The sequence below is a fragment of the Ursus americanus genome, chromosome 12, assembly GCF_024610735.1.
Source record: "Ursus americanus isolate L20-20 chromosome 12, mUrsAme1.1.p, whole genome shotgun sequence".
NCBI lineage: Eukaryota > Metazoa > Chordata > Mammalia > Carnivora > Ursidae > Ursus > Ursus americanus.
This window is the reverse complement of record NC_142138.1, coordinates 13934194-13953240: the sequence shown is the minus strand read 5'-3', so window position 1 is coordinate 13953240 and position 19047 is coordinate 13934194. Positions and strand designations below refer to the sequence as shown.

The window sequence follows — 19047 nt, the reverse complement described above, 5'->3', positions numbered from 1 at the left end:
CCCGGGTCACGCGGTGTGCGGAGGCAGGGGTCTTGTCCAGGTACCAACTCAGCCATTCATCCAGCTTGTCGGGGTCCTTTCCTTCGCTGAGCCTCAGTGTACTCCTCCGTGAAACGAGCCGCTAAGACTGAAGAGTCTCTTAGGCCCTTTACTGCTTTTGCAAGTCGTGGCTCATCACAGGACAGTGACTCTTTAGAGAAACATGTTGGCTTGCTTTGCAGGGCAACAAGACTCTTAGAAGCGGCGTGTGTGCGCGTGTGCCCGCACTCACACACATATATAGTAGCTGTTTAACATTTATTGAGTGCTGACTGTGGGCCGGCTCTGTGAATGGGGTTTGCAATATCTTCTCTCTCACAACAAGACTGTGTGGCTTGAACCATCATTCCCACCCTCCAGACAGAACAGTGGGGCTCACACAGAGAAGGTATCTTGCCCAAGGTCCCAGAGCTGCAAGAGGTGGCAGCCTCACTCACAGCCAGGTCTCTCTGACCTCAGAAAATAAATAAATACCAAGGTTCTTCTCCGCTCAGAATATTTTTTAAAAATTTTTTTTATGTTCGTCACCATACAGTACATCCTTAGTTTTTGTTGTAAAGTTCCATGATTCGTTATTTGCATATAACACCCGGTGCACCATGCAATGCGTGCCCTCCTTACTACCCATCACCAGCCTATCCCAGAATATCCGGATGCAGCGTTTCCTGATTAGATTCTGTGTAGGTTTCAAGTCACTATCTAAAAATCACACTTGTTCTAACAGTTCTGACCTCCAGATCTCCCCGTCTGTCCGTCATTAGCAGGCAGGTACCATTTAAGGAAATGAATATTTTATCACCCTCTGTTCTCCTCTCCTGCTTTGCCAGTCAGCTGGGCCTCAATTTGCGTAACGAGAGATAAGCTCTTGGGCCTGAAGATAAGGCTGGGCTTTTAAGGAGCTTCGATTAGGAGCCTGGCTTCTCTTTGTGTTTTAAGAGCCTAGGAGTGTTGTATCGCTATTTCTCCTGAGTAGATCCGTGTTTCTTATTCTTCAGCTTGGCCCAGGGTGGGCTCAGATTTTCATCCCTTCCCTGTTTTCCCAGAATGAGGCAGACAGACCTGGGGCCTAATCCTTCAGCTGTTTTGTGGCCTTGGATGAAGTACCTAACTTTTGTGTCTCAGTCTCCTAGGCTGTAACATGAGGGATGCTATGTCATCTGCTTCTAGAAGTGATGTGAGGTGTAAAGCGCTTGGTACATAGTAGGTTCTGTGGAAACGTTCGCTCCCTTTACTTCCTAAGGATGTCATCAGTATCCGATACTTCTCAAGATGTCTTATCATGATGCATTAAGTGCAGTAGAACATGACTGGCTCGCCGCCTCCTGTCAGGGAGCCTCGCGGAAAGTTGCAACCTCGCTTGACTTTGCTATTTATAACTCCCGCACAAGGGAGGCAGAGACTCTCGAGTAAATGTAGCCACTCTTTGAGGACCAGTAGTCTCATTTTCCAAACCGGATTAATAATAATGATTGTCTTTCTTCTTGCGTGCATCAGAGAAAGTTATCTGTCATCTTTTTTAAAACAACACAGAACCTTGCGGTGCAAGGGTTTTTACACCTCACTTAATGTTGGCCCTTGCAGTAACGCAGGGAGATGAGAAGAGCTGTGATGACTATCGTTTTAAACCGTAAGAAAATCAAGTCCTCCGATTCAAGTGCTGGGCCCAAGGCCAGAGCCTCCGCTTCCAAGCCTGGTGATCTGTAGCACGTTAACAAGCTTCCTGCACCAGCAAGACTGCAGCCTCCACGTGGGCATTTTTCACGTTCTTTGGTTCGAAAATCATTTTTAATCACCCACGGTGTGCCAAGTATTGTTATTTTAAAATGATAAGTCTCCTCTCCCATGTCACTCAACCCTTAACTGCCTCTCTAACACTCTTAGGGTGTTACTGAGCTGAAGGTGTCTTCTGTACCTACAGTGGTTAACGTACAGCTTTGACGGTAATTCCACATTTGTTAACTCCCTCGTTCAAAACACAGTTCTGTATGGAGCACCTAGCGTGTGCCGGGCACATGGAGATGGGGTAGACCGTGGCGTGGTCCCGACCCTCCAGAAGTTTCTGGGCGCCCTCTTGAATGCCTCCAAAAGCTAGATGAGAAGACTGAGGTTCAGAGAGGAAAGGGACCCTCTGAGGTCACACAGCCTGTGGCAGGGCTGGGATTAGGAACCAGATCTCCCGCTTCCTTTCGGTTCAGAACTGTTCTCACTCGCTCGACAATGTCACGTTATGAAATGGTCTACAGGCAGAATGGACCGGCCAGGCAGGGAGGAGAACCCGGACCGCGCTCTCTCTGGTCTTCGTCCCTAAGGCATTCTGCCATCCCTTAGGCACACACGTGGTAAATGTTTGATGCTTAAACATGGCTTGCGTAACTGGTATTTACCGGCGGGGAAACAGGCTAGTGAACTATCTGCCCTGCCCTAGCTTACAGCTGCAGTGTGGTTTGACAGCTCCCGCATAAGATAAAGCACACTTTATGCTCACATGAATAGCCCGAGTTCTTTCCCACCGCCCCCCAGTAAGACAAGATGCTCCATTCCATCAGGGCCATACCCAGCTTGTTCGCCATCATTGTCCTGGGCAAAGCACAGAGCACGATACATAATAGGTTCTTAGCCACTTTGATTTTTTAGTGGGAGGCTATACCAGAGGTTACAAAGGGTATAGGGGAAGGTTCCAGCCAGGTAGAGAGCCAGGCAGGGCTCCCGAGAAGACATCCCAGCCAACATAAATCTTAAAGGACAAATAGGCAGATTGATATGTCACCCATGGGAGAGCCAAGCAGCAAAGCTTTTTCAATTATGCACAGTTTGGGTTTATCCATCCTGCCGCTTCTCCTCCATTTGCAGGGATAATTGAGAGTCAGCCGCGGTTCAACTTGCTAAGTGCCCATAGTGAGCCGTGAATTACAGGGAACAGAAATGCTGTTCATTTTGCTCAGGAAAGGGTGATCTAGTAAAAATACAAGTGCGGGCTGGTAATTTATTGGCCCTTGTTAACAAGGACTCGGTAGGCATTCTTAGAGGATTCCTTTTAGATGGACGCCGGTTATCAGGAGCAAAGAAATTATGTTCTTCATTGGCTACCTGTGAGCTGAGGTTTGCAAGAGCAGCTCAGAAAGTGCATCTTCTGCATCTCTGTACTCCCTCATAGTCCTGTTTCCTGCAAGAATGTGCACAAATGTTATGTCCAGGAAAAAGATGCAATCAGAACAGCTACAGGGACGGTGGGACGGGGTGAGATGCAGCTGTCCATATAGTGTAGTTAAAGGGTGAAGTGCCAGGACGCCACCTCCGGCAGCTCTGCTCACCTGTAGGACCCCTTCCGGGCTTCCTTTTCCAGCTCTGTAACACGGTGACAGTTGTCATCCTTACCCGACGGCTCCCAAGCATTACATGAGAATGCATGTAAACACAAACATTCGGAACAGTGCCTGACACGCAGAAAGCACCCTGTTGATGTGAGTTCCTGCCGTTAGTAAGAAATGTCTTGTCTGGTAGCCAGGAAGAGCTGGGTTTGAATCTCGTCACTTGGAAGCTTTGGAAGAGTTTCCCTAACATCTCTGAGCCTCACTTTCTTCTGTGTAAAGCTAAGATTCTAATACCAAGTTTAAGGATTATTGTAAGGATTTTAAATTAAGCTGATGAGAGTGGAAATAGCACAGGGGACTCGAGGAAGGAGCCGAAATTCCTCCTTCTCCTCGTCAATAGTAGAGTTAGCTGGTCCAAGCCAAAAAGATACTTTTTCTGTTTCTTCACTGTTGCCCACATTTCTGACGACACATTTACCCAGAAGACATTTACCAAATGCCTGCTGAGCTGCAGGCACCATGCCTGCTCTTAAGGAGCTCCCAATCTGATGAGAAGGAACACAGATTAGCAGACAGTTGGGAAATCACTACAGGCTGTGGCGTCCGATGGAGGTGTGAGCTGCGCTGTGCTGGATCCTGGGAAGCACAAGGGCTTGCTTTCAAGCCAGAATGCTTCAGTGTAAAGCCTTTGATTGACTCATTAGAAAAGTATTCAATGTATCTACTGTTGTTAGTATTACAGAAAACGTTCTCAGACTTACATAATGTATCAGTGGTGAAAGAAGCTATCATTCTAATACTTTACAGTATTATAGCTCCTAATAGTTTTTATTTATCACCTCTTTTCTCATTTGATCCCCACAATAACCCAAATGAGAAGCGGAGCCTATAGCACCCGTTTTATAATAATGAAGCTCAGAGGATCTAAGTGTCCTGCTCAGGGGGATATAGTTACCAAGTGGCCCGCTAAGACCGGATGGATGAGTCAGAGGGGGGAGGGAGGGAGGGAGGGAAGAAAATACAGATACATATTAAAAAACAATAGAGATTTTCTGTATTCTTGTTTTACACTTTCCATGCCATTGACGGCCCCTTTTCTTGGAAAAAAACTTTTGGTGACTATGTGTGGCTTGTCTATGATCCCAGCAGAAGCCAATCTTGATACTGAGACCTTGATATTTACTGTATTTTAAATAACCTGGATCTCAGTCTTTGCACCAAGCAGCTTAAGCTCAACCGCAAACTAATTTTAATCACTTTGGACAAGTCCGAGCCCCTTTCTGGGTCACATTTCTGTCTTTGGTGAAACCGGTATTATTTTTTTCCGCGACATGACCCCTGAGGTCTCTGCAGCTTCCTGTTCTGTGATTCTGTGAGGACCCCAGGGGCAGAGACCCCCTGCAAACTTTTATGAAGTGATTCCCGCTCTCCCCCCTCATCCAGCTGTCCCCAGGGAAGGAGCCCAGCATGCTGTCCCTACAGTCCCAGCAGCCCCTTTGATTTGGGACCCTCGGGCCTCAGGGGCTGTTCTCCTCCCCAACTCAGCCAGCTTGGAGTTGAACTGTGATTGCTTTGTTCTTTGAAAGTGGAATATCGAAGTGTTTTGACTGTGTCGAATTTGATCTTTCCACAGGTTCCCACCAGCCAAAAGAAAGAAGGTGTTTATGACGTGCCAAAAAGTCAACCTGTAAGTGTAAGTATACCGTCTCTCTTCTGCCAGGTTCCCGTACCCTGCATTCTCATGAAACGGTGTCTACCACCTGAGGAAAGGAACCCCTTCCCTGGATAAGTGTCACAACTGGTAGGGCTTTGCCGGGGGTCTACCTGCTAAGGACTCCTCAGTGAGTCGGAGGGAAGGAGGCATACAGCGGAAATGGTGGGGCTAAAGGAACGGGTGCCAGTCTGGACCAAGGTCTGGCCCCATGAGTGGCAGTGAGCTGAATTGTGCAAACCACTATGTCTGAGGGCCTCAAGGTCTCACGTGTGCGATGGCCAAAGTCTCCAGCCAAAGATTTCATTATACCTGGTCAAATAGTGGGCAGTGTCTCGATCCTGGGAAGAAGGTTACCCATCCAATTTGAAAGTGGTTGATAGGTCTCAGAGGGACAGTCTAGAGCTGGCCAGGGCCTTTGGAGTGTATGAGGGTCCAGCCAGTGGACAGACCACTATGAAAAAGGCCATGTGTAGTGCTTGCAAAGAATTCCCTAGACCCCATCAGCTGGAGGGACTCCTGGAAATGGGAAATCTCGAACTCTGAGACCCTGCCCCATGCCACTGCTAGGCCAGGCCGATATCCAGTTGGCACTCAGAAGGCAGCCTCCATCCGTAACTCAGAAGCACTGGAGAACTTTAGCTCAGGGGGACGTATGACTCGGCTATGGCCCATGTAAAAAGAACTAGGATATTTAGTCACTGTTGATCTCAGCTTAAAAATGGGTAGAAAGAGCACGGGCTGTGAAGACAGACCCTTAGAAATTCCAGCTCTGACCCTGATAGGACTGTTGTGAGGCCGAATGATACTATCTGGGACATTGTTATTGGTCCTGGACCCCACCCTGTGAGAGACACGAGGGCATCCCCCGCATGTTTCAAGGTCAGATCGATTGGGCAGTTTGAATTCCTATTCTTGGAGCCACGGAAGGACCTGGAAATGCTTGGCCTGGAGAAAAGAAACCATAAATATGGAGATGGGAGTGCCAAGGGCCACTGGGTGGAAGAGGAAGTACACTGTTTTGTGTTGGCTGGCTCATGGAACTGAGACCAATGAGGGGCCTACAAGAAAGCCACTTTCAGCCCAGAGGGAGGGGATGTGACTTTCCTGAATGGTGGGTCGGAGCTGTTTAGGATAGAACAGCTGGCACATTGGGGAGTGAGCTCCCCATCACTGGAGCTGCGCAAGCAGAGGCTAGAAGACCACCTGTCAGAAAAACTATGGGGGATTCAAATGTGGAGTGGGTAGAGGGGAAAGAGGAGCTCTGTTGTCCCTTCCAAACCTGAGCTGCTGTCCTCTCAAATTGAAAGTCTTTCTGGTTCCTTCCTACCCTCCCCTGCCCCTGCTCCCCTTTTACCTGGTGAAATTTGTTCCTATCCGCATCCGTTCCTTACCCACTATCTTGCAACTTCCATACTTCACCTAAATACTGCTTCCGGAAGCCAATGTATTTTAGATTTCGTTGAAAGGCATATCCAAATGCAGGGCCCTTCTCCAAAACTTGAGTCTACCACGTAGTAGAGAACATGCATCACAGTGCCGCTTGGAGAAAAAGCTGTTTTTCTCCCTGGGGCCTTTGCATTTGTCAAGCCTCCTTGTCACTGAGACACTGGTCTGTTTTTCGTATTTCCGTTGGTTCAGCTCCCATCACACAGCTCCCTACAATTCAATTTGTGCCTAAATTGCCTCACTTGCCCCTAACAGGTTTAGATACGTGAGGAAACATGCTCCATTTGCCGCCTTGGTTTTTGTGAATTTATTAACCAGTCTGGCCACACCATCTCCATGCTTAATAGCTTAAAAAAAAAATCCAAGCTCCTTAGCCTGACATACACTGCACTCAAATGCCAGCCTCAGCCCGTACCTCTGGTCTACCTCCCCCTGGTCCAGCTCTTCTGAACTCTGCATCCTCCTGAAGGAGCCTCATCTTCCCCTGACATCCCAGCTTAGCTTCAGGCTCTGGGGGCTCAGGGAGGCTTACTGGTCTTCTGCTCCACCCAGTGTCAGCAGATCACCCCTCCCTCTGTGTTCCACTCCTTAGCATTCCTCTATGTTAACAGCACTTAGCACACAGTGTCAAAACTCTTCTCCTTGCCCATTACTTCTAGGAGCTTCCTCAGGTCCCTGAACTACCAGAAATAAGCCCAGGGCCTGGCATGTGGAAGCTGGGCATGACATACAGCCATGCTAGGAATGTTTCATAAACATACAAATGTCTTTGCCATTTAGAAGGAATTAATGAAGATCCCCAGTACTTTCTTTTAAAGGGAATTCCGTGTTTTTCTGACTGTGAAATAGGCAGTAAATAAACATGCTAAGGTTTTGCTTGGGAACTATCTGGGCTGCCTGAATGGCCTGCAGTAGCTCCCAGCCCTCTGTTTCCACAGAGTCCTAGAAGCATCTGGGGTGATGCTGGCTTTTCCATGAACAGTTTCAACATTTTTAAAAGCCAAAGGGAGGTAGCAAGTCAAAGCACCAGCTCCAAGGGTGAGGCAGATGCTTGCATTTGGAATCTCACCTCCTGTTCTTATGACCTGTGGGACTTCTCATAAGTTCCCTTGTTTCTCTGTGCCTCATTGTTCTCATCCACTAAAAAGAGAAACTGAACCCAACTTACTAAGTGATTTTGAGGAGAAAATAACATATGCATTGGAAACTTGATCCCACTTGCCTAAACCTTCCAGAGGTACTTTAAATATCCCACATCTCTCACTGTTCTGGGATCTTCCTGTCCTCCAGGCTTGCCCCTATAGACTTGCCTCTCTGATGAGTGCCTGTTCCCTAGGATGCCTCAGTGCTCTGAAAATCCGTGCTGTGATCTTGCTGTTTGCTCCTTCACCACCTGCTCCTTAGCCAGAAAGACAAGTAGACCAAAGACAATCAAATTAGTGCATATCAAGCAACTTCCAGGCCATTCGGGGCCTTCCACAAGTTTTCCACAAGAAGTTTCTTCTTCCGTGGGTGCAGGTCTGCCCAGAGCCCAATAAGAGACTCACCATGAGGCAGTCACTGGGGAAAACCAAAATCAGCCCCAGAAGAAATGGCCTGATCTTCAGCGTCACACCTGGCTACGTATGCTCTCATCCCGGCCACCTACCGAGGGTCCTCGAGTATCTTTTTTTCATCTCTAAACCACAATGTCATCATCTGTAAAGAGAAAGTAATGCCTGCCTCGTAGCTTTTTGGAGGATTAAAGGAGATATTTATGTAAAACCCTTAACAGGGGATATGGATTAGATTAAATGAGAACATTTCCGTGTGTTGCCATTACAAGCAGTGCACCGGCAAACAGTTCTCACCGAGCAGGGGATTTCGTAATTGCACACCTCCTCTGGGAAGCCTTCTTTACCCGAGTAATCACCGCGCCCCCCCCCCCCAGGAGACCTCTGTGCTCCTCTTTGCCATGATCACAATGCATTGTTAGTTTCTCTTAACGAATCCGTGTGAGCCATTGACTTTGATTTTCTTAAAGGCCTTGGCTTTGGGGTTAATGATGGTACCTGGCTAAGAGTGTTTGTGTTAAAGACTAAATGGAAGGATGTGAATCAGCAGGGGGCTTGGTACAGAGTAGGGATTCAACAGTGTGAGCTGTTCTGTTTGTTTCTCCTACTTTTCTGTGAGCTCCTTGAGGACAGGAATCACTTTTAATCACCACTCTCTCTAAAGTAACTCCTCTGGGGATTTGGGGTCTCTTTGAGCTTTTGATGGTATAATCTTTCCCCAAAACAAAAAACCTCACACATGTGCCATGTAAATTTTTGTGGGCCTTGAAGCCAATGGGATCCTCGAATGTAGCTCTAAAACCCCTGCCATAGAGCTAGTCCCCGGCTCATTGTCACCTCCCATGGTCAGAGATACCCTCACCGAGGTGTCACATTGGGTGTACTGGATTCTGGAGTTTGGCACAGAACTTAGAATTCATTGCATTTCTTATGGGTCTTACCCACCTCAGTGCTTCAACTTATGGGAGCACAGTTTTGTCTTGATGAGCTGGGCTGCAGGCCAGAGAGTAAGCTGATTTGATCTCTTTACTCTCCTCCCCCACCTTCATGCATCCACGCCCTCCTTTACCCCGCCAGACCCCATAACCTTGGGGTGCTACACTGTACCTGTACCTTTCTTGTTCCCCTTTCACAAATAACATGTTAGGATGCTTTTGTTGGCTTGTTTTAATCCAGACCTATAATGGTCCCTTCTAGCAGATCTGCTCTTAGGGACATGTTATGCTCCCCTCCACCCTTTCCTAGGACTTGGAACCAAGAGAAGGATTAATCCCACTCACTCCCAAAAATATACATTCCTCTCTTCCTAGTCAAAGATTTGCATGCAGGCTTTTTTTCTTTTTTTTTAATACCGGGGTCTCTGAACTCCAATAGCACAGATGCTGGCTGATAGGGAGTGTTAGCTGGCTAGAGAGACGGGGAGGAAGGAGCTATCACTTGGGCAGAGCCTTGAAGGATGAACAGGACGTGGGTAGGCAAAGTACCTTCTGGGCATATCACTGAGGTCCTTTGGACTCCTGAGTTCCCACTGCCTCTACTTAGCATTCAGAACTGATGAATTTATCATAAGTTTCCTTCTTGAACAAACAGGGGACATTAGGTAGTCTTCCTTTCTGCCAGCTGATAATGCTGCTCATGTTCTTTCGATAAACATCCTGGCCTCTTTGGGGCTGTCAGGAATGCCCATTCCTGAGTGGGGAGGAATGTGTCTGCTAAGCAGCCATTACCACATCCATTATTTAGTGCTTTTTGCACTCTTTTAGCCTTTAAACATGGTTCTGGTTCTGCAGGGGGACCTGAAGTGGAATGGTGCATTCACAGGTTGCAGAAGTGCCTCTTTGAGACCTTGTTATGCCCACAACACTGAACTTGGTTGAGACTTAACCTTCATAGTCAACTGTTTCAATGACACAGACCTAAACCTTAGCATGCCTCATGTCACTGTCACATGAGAAACACCCAGCCCTTGTCTTCTCCCCTCCCCTCCTTCCCACCTCGTGTAATATGCTTATGGCTGAAAAAGAATCCTTCACCCTATGATTGTCCAGTTTAAAACCAGTTTATGTAGTTGTACTAAACATAAAAGATTTTCTAATTATCAGTAATAACCAGTCAGTGGATTCTAGCAGAACTTTCTTTTGGCCTTCAAAAGAGACACTTAAAAGTTTGGCAGAGTGGTAAACAGGAGAGTCACGCAGGTTGTCAAATTGATAAGCTAGCATCAGCATTCATTGTTTTGGATGAAACATGGGTTCAGAAATTGAAAGGAATGATCAGACTCCCCCTGAGATTCTTTCCTCAGTTTGGGTGTGATCTTTGCCGATCACTTCGAGTTTCTGAGACTCATTTTTCTGTTCTGCAAAGTGGAAATGACCACCAGCCCTACCAACATCTCAGGGCTTTTATGAGACTTAGGAAGCAGTGTGAGAGCATTTTCTGTGAGGATGAGGGGTTGCTTTCATAGACCCCTACGGTGTAAAGATTGAGGAATGGTGTGTATTAGTTGCCTCCAGTTATTTTGTAGGATATCCTAGGATTACAAGAAAGGTTTAAGTTTTGTAACAAGAGAGGGCGAATCTGGGCTCAATATCAGAAGTCTGAAACCATCTGAGCTGAGTTTCAGAGGACAGGACAGCTCTCAGAGAGTAGTGAGGTCCCTGGCCCTAGGAGTATTCCAGCAGCAGGTGAATGTTTCCGTAGGGTCCTTGTGCTGTGAAGAAGAGTGCAGGAGTGGGCCTTAGAATTACGCATCTGTCTTCATGTTCACTTGCCCCTATGTTTATTATGTCTAGTATTTACCTCATCCTCTTGCTCCTACTTTCTCAGCTGCCAAGCCAGGCACCCCAGAGGCCTCATTCCCATCTCTATCCTCCTCTCCCTGGCTTTCATTGCGCAGCAGTAAGTTGTGGCATTGCCCTGTGAAGTCGCTACTCTGGCTGGAAACAAGTTTACCAAGCTTCGTAATCAAGGCACCGTACTGAGCAAGCATTAGGCCCAGAGCAGGTACTTAGAAAATCTCTTCCTCCTTCGTTTCCTTCTGGAGAGCTTGACCTCAGCACTCTACTTCTATCTGGTGTGTCTTAAAAAGGAGCCATGCTGGGAGAAACTGGTAGAAACCCCAGTGATCAGATCTCAAATCCAGGCCTCCCTTCATTTCCTTTCTTTATGTTCTAGTACCAGGCCACTAGCCACGTGCACTGAGTCTAAGAGAACTTAGCTGGGGAAAAAGCAGGTCGACTTTACTGAGCCTAGGCTGTGAGCGATGGACAGCCTAGAATGTGGTTTCAGCCTGTGTTGTTCAGTAATCACACCAGAGAGGTAGGTGTCAGTTACATAGGAGGAAGCCGAGGCTTCCAGAGGTCTCGTAACTCACAGTCACAAAGCTGGTAGGTGGCAGAGCCAGAAGCTGAACCTTAGGTTGTTCTGACTCAGGTAACCACACAATTTCCACTAAAACCTCCTGCCTTTGGGATTAAAGAAAATGCCAAGCCCTCATCTCCTCTTCCTCACCGCAGACAGAATTAAATTAGTACTCAGGTCGGGTTTTTTTTTAATGTTTTTTTTTTATTATATTATGTTAGTCACCATACAGTACATCCCCAGTTTCTGATGTAAAGTTCGATGATTCATTAGTTGTGTATAACACCCAGTGCACCATGCAATACGTGCCCTCCTTACTACCCATCAGTTTTTGACTCCCATTACTCATTACTGCTGAGGCCGGCCCCCAGGGTGACTGTGAACACCTCTCTCCCCCCTTAGCCTGAGTTCCATGAGGCACGCCCATGTCTGACTCGCTCCTGACCCCTCACTCTGCCTGTGCGCTGTTTTCTTCATCCTGATATTGAAAAGATAATTGGGAGTCCCAAGGAACAAATCTCAGTGAAAGCTGCCTCCCTCTGAAAATCAGGGAGCTGCTCGTTTGGCCTTCCCTGCCTCCTACCCTCCAAAGGCCTGTTTCTGTACAAGACCCGTCTCCCCCAACCATCAGTATTCAGTTGATTTTCCTTGCCCTAGATTTTTAAAAAAATACTTTATTTATTCATTTGATAGCGAGAGGGAGCAAGCAAGAGAGCACAAGCAGGGGGAGCCACAGAGGGAGAGGGAGAAGCAGGCTCTCCGCTAAGCAGGGAGCCCCATGACAGGGCTCAATCCCAGGACCCCGGGATCATGACCCGAGCTGAAAGCAGATGCTTAACCAACTGAACCACCCAGGCGCCCCTTCCTTGACCTAGATTTAATTCAGTTTCCCTGCTGCAAATGCAGGAAGAGTCAATCCATTAGTGTGAAGAATTGCTGAAATTCTCTGGACAACTGTTCCTAACCACCACCACCACCCCGCCCATCCCCATCTTTCATGGCAAATAAATTTTTATTCACAATTCAGCAGTTGGTTTTTCCTTTAGTTTGAAATCTGGATCAAGATGTTTCATAATTGAATTAAATCTAGTCTGAACATTTGTCAGTTTCACTTCCTCATTAAGCACCACATTGTAGAGAAATGATAATTATCAGAATGCAGTTAACATAGATGTCACACGAGAGGGGGTCTTCCTGAGCTAAGGGAAAGGAGTCTGAATCTGCATATTCCCACGAAGGAAAGAGAAGTTGGCCCTGTCTCATGTTTCTCAGGTAGGCTTTCTTTACGCAGTACTTAAAACCAACCTGAGATAAAATCCAAAATTCCTAGAATCTCAAAGTTAAGGAGAACATGAACAAACTGAGGGTTTCAGAGGGGAGGGGGTGGGGGATTGGGATAGGCCGGTGATGGGTATTAAGGTGGGCACGTATTGCATGGAGCACTGGGTGTTATATGCAAACAATGAATCATGGAACACTACATCAAAAATTAATAATGTACTGTATGGTGACTAACATAACATTAAGGGGAAAAAAAAAAAAACTGCAGTTTTAGCCTTCCCACCAGTGCAGGAATCCCTCCAGAACACTTGTGATGAGCACCGATGAGCATGCCTGACTCAGGCTTTGGCCCACATGCCTGCAGTGACAGACCTTTAGGACTTGTAATCCCGCAGCTCAGGTGCTGAAGAGTCCTTCTTTTTTGAGTCCCTACAACTTCTATTCATTTATTTATTCATTCATTCATCCATTTGGCAAATATTTACTAAGGACTTCCTACCTGCCAGAAAGTGTCCTACTCACTAGAGATAGAAAGATGAATAAGGCTGGCTGCTTGAGAATCTTAATGGTCTCAGGAAGGTAGACTTATACAAATAATTGCAATCGATGTAATCCAGGCTGTAAGAGGCCGTCTAGAAGATGCTGTGGGAGCACAGTGGGAAGGCAGCACACTTTGCCCGAGGGAATTCAGGGAGGTTTTCACTCAGGAGGTAGAGTCTTAAAAGATGATGGGAGCTTGGCACTAGAGAAAGGTGGAACAGTATTCAGGAAGAAGGAGCTCAGTGTTTAAAGGCACTGAAATGTGGAAAAGCATACCATCTCCCAGGGGCTGATGAAGAGTCTGGGGTGGTGGGACTACAGGATGCCTTCAAAGGGGCAGGAGACAGGGTGCCAAGGGAAGCCAGCGCCCATGAGTGGAGGGCCTGGATTGTGGTGCTCAGAAACTGCGATTGGCTGGGAAGCCGCTGATGCTCTCAGGTGTGGAGTGGCACTGTTCGAGTTGCGATTCTCAACATTGCTTTGGTGGCCTGCGGCAGGTGGTTTGGCTGTTGGAGAGACCATTAAGAAGCTAATGGGATTACCTATGTGTATCTATCATGATGAAGTCAGGAAAACAGAGCCTGCACGAGGTAATTTAATAGAGGGAATTTAATGTGGAGACCTTGTTATGAAGGTGTTAGAAGAGCTGCAGAGCCAAACAGAGGACAGTGGGGCAACCCAAATTAGTAAGAGTCAGAAGTTGCTATCATCCCCAGGGCTGGAAAGACAAAGAGAGGGGTCAAGGCTGTCAGCAGGCCCTGCGGCTGCAGAGGGAGCTGTCCAGCAGAGCGGGGACCTTGGCTAGAGGGGCCAGCTCTCTGGTGGAAACTGAAACCATGCAGGACGCTCCACCATGGCTAGAATCGTGCCTGAAGAGAGCCAGGGAGAAATTCAGTACTTCTCCCTTCCTCCCACCGTCCGGCATCCAACTCCTTCCTCCTGTTGGCCAAATCTAAGGGGAAGTGCGTTGCACGGGAGCTCGGGCAATGGAGTTGACAGGGATCAGCCCCCTGTCCTACCACACAGAACACAGGGAGGGCAAGAATGGATCTGAGGGCAAAGAGGTCAAGGGGCAGGTAAGTAAGGACTACAGTGGGTCTGGTCTGAGGGTGAGATCCTGCAGACAGGAAGAGGGACAGAGGGAGGGAGGTGTGTAAATCTGAGCAAATCATGGGGTAGATCTGGAAAGATCTTGCTGATGTGGGGGGTGGAGAGAACATGAGGTCTAATCTACCTCCGAAGTGGCCGGCTTGGAGAGGTCATGAGCCAGGCAGTAGGGCCTGAACGTTCCGTCTCCGCTAGCCCTGTCATTTACATACGTGCTGTTTTATGTCTCTAGGTTCTCAGAGTGTGTGTAGGTCAGCCTTTCCATCCTCTGTCTTCAGGTTCTTACCAAAGACAGTAGTCATCCCTTTCATCCCCCTCTCTGTTCTGCATCCCTGACTCACATTTGGGTGATGTCACATTATCACTTTGAATGGTATCTGGCTCTTTCTTCACAGTTTGAAAAACCGGGCTGTCATGAATGGAATCAAGCAGAGTTGTAGACAGCTCGCTGTTAAATCATTCCCAACACTTGTTTTCCACAAATGCAAATGTAGAAGGGGATAAGTGCTTGCATAAGCAGTTGCCCGGTGTCCTGTTTGCTCAGTTGTGTGTTGGCAATAATCACGTCTGGACAAAACAGTGATCTCTCCATTGCTATACTAAAATACCTGCCACTGGTCTCCTGGAGGAATGGTCTCCAAGCTTTTTATAGAACCCCAGAACCTTTATGCAAATGAAATGTGCCCAGTAGATCTACATATAAACAGATTGAAGGGGAGTTGTGGTTGAAGCTGGGTTGGAGCTTCAAGGCCTACCCACCTGGAATCCTTTACTGAAGGATGGAAGTTTCTAGAAAGGAAGAGAGCCAGAGAGGGTAATGTGAAAACCACTGTCAAAAAAATCCACTAGTTAATTCCATGGGTGGGAGACGTGGGGTGTTCAGCTGAGAAGATCCTTCATGTTATTTTCTTTTGGAGTCTTTGTTATATAAGTGAATTCATGAACACAGACTGCTAGCCTACTCTTTGGGATAGAGTAAAGCAGCAGAAAGAACACAAAATTTGAAGTTAATCGGAGCTTTATACATCTTAGCTGTACGACTAGGCAAGGTGCTTTATCTTTTGGAGTGTTCTGAGTGACCAGTTAGCAACATGGGCAGAGCACTTGGCATGCAACTTGGAATTACAATTAGAGGTGTGAGCCTTTCAGCCCTACTACTTAGGCCTTACATTTTTCTCCCTCTCTTACCAGCTGTGTGAACCTGGATGGTGTGTTCACTCATAAAATGTAGGTAATGACTGTGGTGCCTACCGCAGAGAATTCTTCTGAGGACTGAATAAGGTGATATGCGTATAACATGCAGGTCGGCACTTGGCACATAATAAGTGCTCAACAAATGTTAGCCGTAATTATTAGTATGAGTTATTATGTGGCCATAGGACTATACCAAGTGCTTCAAGAGACAGGAGGAGGAATCAGACCTGGCCCAGTCACTAGGGTGCTTGTAGTCAATGGGCAGGAATAACATTGGTATGTAGAGGGAGGGGCTAGAGTGCCTTTGATTCTCTGTGGCTAAGCAAAGTCAAGAAGATCAGGTTTAACCTGAGAGCCTGGGGTAGAGCTGAACCTGCAGGCGAGTTTCATGGCTATGGGGCACTAATAACGGACATTTATCACTACCAAAGCAGGGGACGGAGATAGGCGCTTAATGCACGACTGCAGGACTCTCCCAAGCAACCATGGGAAGTAGGTCTCTCCTCTACTGTGAAGGATATTAAAGATCAGAGAAGTTAAATCACTTAGCATGGCTAGAAGAGGCATCACTAAGAATCTAAGCCAGTTCTCTCTGCACTTAAATCTAGGGTGACCTAGTTTATCATCCAAACTGGGTCACTTCTGAAAGCAAAAGGGGTCTGCTATTAACAATGCCACCCAGACAACTGGCATGAAGACGAGCTGTTCTTGCGGAAACCAGGATGTAGGGCCATCCTACCCAAAGCCAGTGCATGTCCTTCCCAACCAGGCCAACCCGTCTCGAAGCCCAGAACACATGGTATTTCAAACAGAAGGCAAGAAACATCTGTCCATCTTGTGCTTGGCATTCTGCGCCAGCTGTTACCTGTGCTGAAGCAACCACAGTCCTAGCCACAGATAGAGGTGCCCTGACACGTGCTTGCACCTTCAGTGGGCATAAATCAGATTATTTGGAGATGTGTCACGTGGTGAAAAAATGTGGTCCAGCGGTATCTGTTAACTGCCACTGCTGTGAGTCTATCATTATTCCTCTAATACAGACCATTAACATTCACAGAACCTTAACTACAGCATCTCTAATGAGCACAGCTATAATATACAGTTTCCCCATAAATATCCATTGATGCTGACACTCATTCTCTCTTGGTACAGTAATTCGGCTTTTCTGGATAAATCATCATGCGGAGGCCCTTTCTTTCTCCCTAACTGCCATTATTAGTGCTTACAGAAGGAAAATGAACAAACTCTGGTTGTAAAAAAGGAGAAAGAGATGAATGATCTTGGAGCATACAAAAATACATGTTGGTGACAGTACCACCCCCAAACACACGACACCTGTTTCAGCAATCACTTAGAGAGGAGGCAAGAAATGAACATTTGCTGAGTACTTACTGGGGCCAGGGAGCACGGACGTTGTTTGGCAAGCTGTAGCTGGTTCAGTGAATTGCGAAGACTGCATTGCCTAAAGGGCCATTTGTGGTACTTCTAAAAACGTGACTTCCTTGGCGCCACCCCCCGGATCTGCTTTGGTAAGGCTCACGTGTGTGTGTGTGTGTGTGTGTGTGTGTGTGTGTGTGTGTGTGTGTGTAAAGGGAGATTGATAAAGCTCCCCCAATGAATTCTGATGCTCCACTAAGTTTATCTAGTTTAATTAACAGAGCAACTACGTTTGTCTCCATTTTATGGACAAGAAGACTGAGCTTGAGATGCCAGGGGGAGAGGGAAATAAGGTCTGACTCTGAAGGAGGCATCCCTGCTCCTGACTTGTACATAAAGAATGGCTCCTGGGAAGGTGACACTGACTCCCTTGTTACACACCCTCCCTGCCCCACCTCCTGGTTCCCGCCTTTTGCAGAGCTCTGTCAGTGTCTCACTGTGTGTGTGTCTCGGGTAGGTTAGCAGCTGTCCTGATCTCTGTTGCTCCTCTTTCCCACCGTTGTGTGCTATCAGCCCGATACTCCGGCTTCATTCCCAATTTCCTATATTTTTCAATCTCCTTGTCTCTCTGGCTATTTCTCTGTTGTTCTTTCCACAGTCACTTAGAAGTTTCCAACCCCTTGACCCAGTCATCATTATTCGCAGTGATCTGGCCAGGGTCCTGCAGAGAAGATCAGGGTGGGCTGTGACAGGGTGGGCTCCTAAACTGCCCACTGTGGTTGCTCCTTCCAGAACCCTCAACTCTCTCCCTAGTCTTAAAGCACAGATCGTCTGACACCTTCTGTCCCCCTCAGCATAGCATAATAGTTAGGGGCACTTACTCCAAAGCCAGCTACTTTGGTGAAAATTGTAGGTCTACAATTTACTAGCTGTTTGACCTTGGGCAAGTTAATCCTTCTGTGCCTCAGTTTACTCCTCTCAAAATGAGGATAGCAACAGCACCTACATTCATTGTAATAATTAAAGGAGTTAATATGTAAATAGTGGCTATACACACAGAGGAAGTTCCATCTGAACGGTATCCATTATTATTATTGTCCTGCATGACTGCTGCCTGGCCAAGAAGGGATGAGGTCTTAATATTAATATTAAAACCATCCCTTCCTCTTCAGACCAGAATGGACTGTTTGGGATACATTCTAGAGGTAGAATTACCATTTCTTAATGAATGATTGGATGTCAGGGTGTGGGAGAGAGATGAATCAAAAGTGACTTGTATTTGGGGGTTTTATGGGTCTACCAAAACCAGAAATAATGATCTCAACAACTTGTGACCTAATCAACTGTATATGGACTAGTTTAGATTAAAAAGGTCTTTCATAGAGCAGTCATAGCCAGCATGCAGGTAAAGATGGTCTCTGCCTGTGAAGTCTGTGTAGGATCTCATGAAATATCCCATCTTCTTGCCCTCCTACCTAGTCTTCGCAGAGAGGTCCAGCACGAGAAAATGGGCAGGAAAAGAAGCAGAGACCAGAACAGTGATGTCAAAGCAAGCATGGAGTTCCCTTGTCCCTGTAGTACTATGCACAGAGTGTCTCTGTTGTAATTGCATAGTTTCTGCGATCCTGGAAGTACCTCCTAGAACCAGTCTCTGGTCACCCATGCATTGTTCTGTTCAGGCATCCATTCCTCCACCCATTCCACAAATACTGTCTGGTGTCCACTGGGTGTTGAGCACTGTGCTAGGCCTTGCCCAGCTCACATTCCCCAGGGGAAGGCTGCCAGCAAACAGGTTAAAAGACAAACAGAGCATGAGTGCAAGCCCCAAAACCAAACGAAATAATGTGATAAGAAGTGGTGGGCTGCTCTCCTATTTAGGAAATGGTCACAGGAGGTCTCCCTAGTCAGGTGACACCTGAGCTGAGATCTGAATTATGAGAAGAAACCAGTGGGAGAGGGACAGGGAAAAGCAAGGATAAGGGCACGCCCCAGTAGTCCGTGAGGAACAGAGGGAAGGCTGGTGTTGGCCGGAGCACAGCAGGAAAGGGGGAGAATGGAATGTGAGTTCAGACATGGGGGGGCTGCCAGGCACAGGCAGTCCTGCAGGCAGCGGTGCAGTTTGGAT

The 19047-nt window shown here is 47.2% G+C and overlaps 1 protein-coding gene across 4 annotated transcripts in view; it reads left to right on the top strand.

The window, feature by feature from the left end:
* DAB1 (DAB adaptor protein 1) overlaps positions 1-19047 on the top strand; it is a 389340-nt gene that overhangs the window by 325540 nt on the left and 44753 nt on the right. For all 4 annotated transcript variants that reach the window (XM_087865923.1, XM_087865922.1, XM_045802234.2 and 1 more), the window contains one exon: positions 4984-5043. In XM_087865923.1, coding sequence (XP_087722049.1) covers positions 4984-5043 — 60 coding nt within the window. The remainder of the gene's footprint in view (positions 1-4983; positions 5044-19047) is intronic.